Source organism: Salvelinus sp. IW2-2015, linkage group LG17 (genome assembly GCF_002910315.2).
Source record: "Salvelinus sp. IW2-2015 linkage group LG17, ASM291031v2, whole genome shotgun sequence".
NCBI lineage: Eukaryota > Metazoa > Chordata > Actinopteri > Salmoniformes > Salmonidae > Salvelinus > Salvelinus sp. IW2-2015.
The window spans coordinates 862,663-869,476 of record NC_036857.1 but is presented as its reverse complement, the minus strand read 5'-3'; the positions used below and the strand labels follow the sequence as shown (position 1 = coordinate 869,476).

General features: G+C 39.6%; 1 protein-coding gene across 1 annotated transcript in view; it reads left to right on the top strand.

The window, feature by feature from the left end:
• The window catches only part of LOC111976817 (copine-8-like), a 34,690-nt gene extending 32,548 nt beyond the window's left edge, over positions 1-2,142 (top strand). The window contains exons 5-6 of the mRNA XM_024005969.1: positions 1,470-1,543; positions 2,002-2,142. Coding sequence (XP_023861737.1) covers positions 1,470-1,543; positions 2,002-2,142 — 215 coding nt within the window. The remainder of the gene's footprint in view (positions 1-1,469; positions 1,544-2,001) is intronic.
• Positions 2,143-6,814: the final 4,672 nt, after the last annotated feature.

The window sequence follows — 6,814 nt, the reverse complement described above, 5'->3', positions numbered from 1 at the left end:
CGCGTGAACAGAACAGTTGTTGACTCACCACAGACTGGTAGAGGCGTTAAACTACGGTTTTATAAGCCACCATGAGCGTAGTGACTCACCCAGACTGTAGAGCGGTTAAACTGGTTGTAATAAAGCGTCACCAGAAGGGGTGAAGTGACGCACGCCAGACTGTAGAAGGGTTTAAACTGGTTTTTAATTATAAGCCTACCATGAATGAGGTAGCTGAACTACCACCGTGTTAGAGGGTTAACTGCGCTGTTTATAAGCCGATCTATGAAGGGTAGTGACTCACTCCCAGGATCTGTTAGAGAGGTTGAAACTCGGTTATATAAGCCACCATGAGAGCGCGGTATGTGACTTCACGCCAGACTGTAGAGGGTTTAAACGTGCGTTTAATTAGGAGCCACCTGATAGGTAGTGACTCTACCCAGACTGTAGAGGTGTCTAAACTGGTTTAATCAGCCACCATGACAGGCGTAGTGACTCACCCAGACTGTAGAGTGTTAAACTGGTGCCTTATAAGCCATATGAAGGGTCAGTAAAACCTCAACAGAATCGGTGGGTCCCCAGCGGAACGGTTGAGCTAACGTAGGCTAATGCGATTAGCATGAGGTTGTAAGTAACAAGAAAATGTCCCAGGACATAGACATATCTGATATTGGCAGAAAGCTTAAATTCTTGTTAATCTAACTGCAATGTCCAATTTACAGTAGCTATTAGTGAAAGAATACCATGCTATTGTTTGAGGAGAGTGCACAGTTATGAACTTGAAAAGTTATTAATAAACCAATTAGGCACATCTGGACAGTCTTGTTACAAACTTTTAACAGAAATGCAATGATTCAATGGATCAGTCTAAAACTTTGCACATACAAAAGTCTAAATTGCGCCTGGGCTGGAATAATACATGATGGCATTTCTCTTGCATTTCAAAGATGATGGTACAAAAAAAATACAAAAAAAAMCTGCATGTTTTTTTCATTGTATTATCTTTTACCAGATCTAATGTGTTATATTCTCCTGCATTTATTTCACATTTCCACAAAATTCAAAGTGTTTCCTTTCAAATGGTATCAAGAATATGCATATCCTTGCTTCATGTCCTGAGCTACAGGTAGTTAGATTTGGGTATGTCATTTTAGGCGAAAATGTACAAAAAGGGGCAGATCCCAATTATAAGCCACTATGAAGGATAGTGACTCACCCAGACAGCAGAGGTTTAAACTGGTGTTATAAACACTATGAAGGGTAGTGACTCGCCCAGACAGCAGAGGTTTAAACTGGTGTTATAAACCACTATGAAGGGTAGTGACTCACCCAGACAGTAGAGGTTTAAACTGGTGTTATAAACACTATGAAGGGTAGTGACTCACCCAGACAGCAGAGGTTTAAACTGGTGTTATAAACCACTATGAAGGGTAGTGACTCACCCAGACAGTAGAGGTTTAAACTGGTGTCCCTTTTTCTCTTCTCTGTAGCCATGGTGGAGCTTGACGGTGATGACATCAGAATCTCCTCGCGAGGGAAGCTGGCAGAGAGAGACATTGTACAGGTAGAGCTCAATTTCAGTTTTTCCCGTATGACCATAACACAACACTGATGAGTGATGAGGGGGGGGAGGGGGGGGGCATGTCACAGAAAGGTCACGTCGATACAGTAAGGAAACTACTGAGGATTGATGGCATCATTGTTCAAATCTCAGAGGTGCCATTTGTGAAATATTCCACACCCCCCCTATTCACCCCTAACCAAACAATCTGACATATTAGTAAAATCAATCATAGTTTCACTTGACAAAATTGTTCTGAAATGAAATAACAATAAACATTGTCACATATTGCCACTTTCAAGTTTGAAACAGATCAAAGTGCTATAGAAACGATACCCCTCTCTCTCTCTCTCTCTCTCTCTCTCTCTTCCCCCCCCCCCTCCCCCCCCCCCCCCATATATTTGTCCATTCAGAGACTACATGACCGGACGGAAACACGTGGTTGGAGTATGGCCCGCTAGCTAAAAGACGTCCTGGCTGAGATCCCTGAACAGCTCATCCTCTACATGAAGAGTAGAGGTATCAAACCCTGCCTCCTGCCTCCACTCAATGAGGAACCAGGCCGTGAAGACCAGGACCACGCCCAGACCACCCCTGTCTGAGCCCTAGACCTACCCCCATCTGAGGTGCCAACCCTGGGGAAGGAGGTTGCGGTAGGATGGGTGGTGGACCCCCTCATGGAGGGATGCAAAACGTAAATGTGAAAATGCTTCAAGGCACTTTTTTTTTCATGCTGAACAAATTGATAAGACTCCATTTTGTTTGGAGCGAGACTGCTTTGATGGAAAAAGCTGAAGATCATGGAGTTTTCCTTTTGAGTTTCATCTCCTGACGGAAGGGCGAAGACGGGGGATGAGAATTGGAGAGTCACAGAGGAGGAGAAGAGAGGAGATAAACAGAGCAGTGATGTAAAACGAATGTTAGATGTTAGCAGTCAGAGCTGTCAAAGTGGTGATGTAACAGGTAGCATGCCTTAGATGGAGAGGGTGTTTTTGAGGACATTAGTTATTAGAATGTGCCAGTTTGTATCACGTTTGTGTATATGATACATTTTAGAGTGGTGGTGTATGTTGGATCTATTGTAAAAACTACAGCATCTATTCATGTTGGGGATAATATTTTTCTTCATATTTTCCCATCACGTTTTTTTGAGGGGGGGGGGGATCAATGCTATAAATAATTGTTCATTTATACTTTGAAGAGTACTGTAATACAAAGCATGTGGTAGATAGAAACTATCCAACTGTTTAGGAATAGTTAATGAATGCTTTTCCATTTTGGATTGTGACAGTTACACAGATGACCAGATGTTTGTATGATAGTTTAACTTCATGCACCCTGTACAAGACATACTTACCAATATATATTAACAATAGGTATCAACAAAATGCACTAACAGTCCAAATAAAAAGCACAAAGGTCATATACAAAACATGTATTGATCAAATGAAATATATACCACAATTATATACTAGCAACCAACAGCTACCCCTCAAAGACAATGGAAAGGATTGCACAGCAACAAAATGAAATGTCTTCCAGTTCTAGAACGTTGTCACGAATGAGAATGAATCTAGAATCTAGTTACTTCACATTCTGCATTATTATTGTTTACACATCTGCTCATGCACGACCAGAGCCACATCTTCAAAGGCATAGTATTTCCATAGTATTAGTACATAGCGTATGTCGTCTAGCTAGCTGCATTCACACATATCTCGGTTGCTATAATCCTTCTCGTTGTATTTTGTATAATCCTTCTCGTATGATGTTGTTGATTCTGTTTGATTCTTCTTTATGCTCTGCACACCGTGCCATAGAAATTCATAGTGGATATAGAACACCGAGAAGGCAACAGATGTTGATGAAACACCTTTTGCGAAGTGTGATGTCAACTACATTCATTAATTTGTTGGAATAGATTTTTTTTTTCCCCACTGAGAAAATAAAACAATGCGAAATACTTTCAGCCCAGCATAATATAATCAAATCAAATTTGTCACATGCGCCGAATACAACAGGTGTACAACACTGAACACTGAATACAACACTGAAATGCTTACTTATAAGCCCTTAACCAACAATGCAGTTTTAAGAAAAATAAAAGTTAAGAGAGTATTTAAAAAAATAAACTGAAGTAAAAAAAAAATATCGGATAAGTACTGTAGCCTATGCCATTTTATCCTTTATCTTTTGCAGATTGTATATTCATTGCGTTTCTAACATGCTGACCACACCACTCGCATTATGTGCGCGAGCGTTGCAAAATAAATGTATGCMTACATGTTATTCAATCATTGCATCCAAAATACTGACACGCGTCAACGGGCTYCTGTGTAGCCAGGCCCTAAAAATAGAACTTGGTTCTATTTGTGATGCTTGACGYGCTGAAAGTCCCGCCTCTCCCATCTCCTCATTGGTTTTTAGGAGCATATACCCACGTGGGTGATTGAAAGRTGAACTGAGGTCCACACTCCAGKYCAGTTGGTGGTGGTAATGCACCTTAAAGTTGGTTGCCAACCKCCATATAAAGTCCAAAGAAGAAGAAGAAGCCTGAAGGAGGAGAGATTACTARAMACTWACTAGGTTTCCCMTTTTATCTGTGGATTWATTGTCGGAGTAGAGGACCTTGTGCATTTCAGGTAAAATAACAACCCAATGTTTATATCCCAGGACAAATTAGCTAACAACAGCAAGCTATCTAGCWAAATTGCCATGAATGTTTAATGCTTTTCGAACTGTCCCMAAATTAATATAGTTGGTTCAAAGATCGTTTTGATATTTCAAACTGCGTGTCGTGATCGCGTCTGGTGTGGATGGACAAAATCAACTCGGACGCWYGCGTGTGCCCGGTCTAGTCAKCATGGAASRCGTCATTAAAAGGGASTCAATATAARAAGTAACTGCATAAAGAGCAGTTGATAACAGTGTACAATCTATTTTACTCACTTCATCTGGACTACTGATAGATTTCAAACTTGCTGCCAGGGATGTATTGCCATCTTTAATTTAAGTTGTTGATGTATATGTGACCGACTGGGGTTCAAATCCAGGTTTCCTACACACCACAAGACTGTGTTAGCCCGCGGAGATCAAGCAGTTAACTAAAGTAGCCAAACACAAGTCTTCAAGTTTCAGACAAGATTACTCTCCGTGTGTGCGTTGTTCCAAAACACATTTGACATTTTAGTCATTTAGCAGACGCTCAAGAGCAATTAGGGTTAAGTGCCTTGCTCAAGGGCACATTGACAGCTTTTTCACCTAGTCGGCTTGGGGATTCGATTCCAGCGACATTTTGGTCTCTGGCCCAATGCTCTTAACTGCTAGTAACTGCTAGGCTACCTGCCGCCCTGTTATATCTAGCCATGTTTAAGTTGTTGATGTAGTGCCATGTTTAAGTTGTTGATGCATTCTTATATTTAAGTTCTTGCCATATTGCCATTGTTATATCTAGCCATGTTTAAGTTGTTGATGTAGTGCCATGTTTAAGTTGTTGATGTAGTGCCATGTTTGAGTTGTTGATGTATTGTCATATTTAAGTTCTTACCATATTGCCATTTTGAAGGAATAGTTTCCTGAGCACACAGCGGAGCAGCACTGTCTCTGTCTCTTCAGTCCCGTAAACAGGACACACCAGAAGGATAATATGTCTACATTATTGTCTTTTCTACAGTGGAACGACGTGTTTAGTTTCTTCTTCTCTGTGTTTAAAACAAACATGAAATTGCCACCATGCCAATGCAGTCCTACAATATACAGTATTGCCCATTATTATTTACTCACAGATAGATCACAGTAATCCAATATCTCTATCCAAATGTGCCTATAGTATCGAAACTCTTGCATATCCAGATTAGATTACCCTTATTTTATTTTGTTAGCAACAGTTCCCTTCCCATATTTTATTATTGAACATATGATTCCTAATGCCAAGAATGATAACTGTTTCATATGTACAGTATAGCCAACTGAACAAACAAAAAAATATTTACTAAGTATTATCATTGCATCTGCAACAACAGACTTACTGTATGTTCCTTAAAGTTTGTTATTACACTTTCGTATTGAATGAGAACAATGCACGCATCAAATCTATTTTACAAATGTAGTGGCAGTATACTGCATGTATGACAAAAAAGTCAGCACTTGTTTACAATTTAATCAGATGTAGGATCTTAATTTGAGCCAGTTTGCTACTGCAAGAAAATAATCATGCAGCAACAGGAAATGTCAATTAAAATGTGGATTATAATGTATTTCCAGGGGATGATGCATTTTTTCATCAAGTCTGAAATTTCTAAGTGGAAATTACCGACTTCAGAAGCCTATTTAAACCTCAAATGTTCTCCTGCAACAGGGCGATCAAATTAAGATCCCGCCTGTATATTTACATTGCCTCAAGTTATGAGCAAATATTCATTCTAAAGAATGGATGTTATCTTTATGAAAAGTTTGTTTTGAATCTGTTCACTTGTTTGTTCTCCTTTATTTTAGTTGTGAGGGATAGTGGAGGTTGTTTATATTTCCCCCCATGTACATAGACACTGTGATTAGAAAAATACATGTCTCATAGTAGTTCATGTAGTAGTTTATACAATKTGGTTAAGATATTTTTTGTGTAGGGTTAGCAAAGCAAATGAGAGAGATTATGCGTTTCAAAATAACTTTTAAAACTGTCTCCACCGTGGAGTCTGAACTTTTAATGTAAGCCCCCCACATGAAGACGACTTGGTATCCAAAAAGATGTTCCGTTTGAAATAAACCTCTTAGATAGTGTGCATGTTTGTGCCAAAATGGCAACATGTTTGGTGGTCCCTGCTCCTCAACTCACCTTACTGATGACCTGTGATAGGCAGGGACTCCCTGAGTGAGCCATTTGTTGTGTATGATGATGATGGTGAGGATGATACTGTATCTACAGTAGAAACAGCAGTCACGTAGCATGTTGCATCCATGGTTTTCCCTCATATTTTCTTCCTTAGATAGGTCATGTGTTCGCTTCTCCTGGTCACTATTTATACCTTGACCTAGGGTGTTTACAGCATAGAAATAGAATGACATGTCATTCTATGTCATTGTATATCTATGCTTTACAGTGCGTACCTCCTCTTGGTCTCTGGTTTGCATGCTGATGATAAAGAATACTTTTCCAAACCAGACATTGGACATAATTGTTGTCATTTCTGTGGTTTGTGAAATGCTTTGTAATGGATTGCCTTAATAAAGTGACTGAAGATTAATGAAATAATGATAGTTGAATGTAAGAGTTTTTAT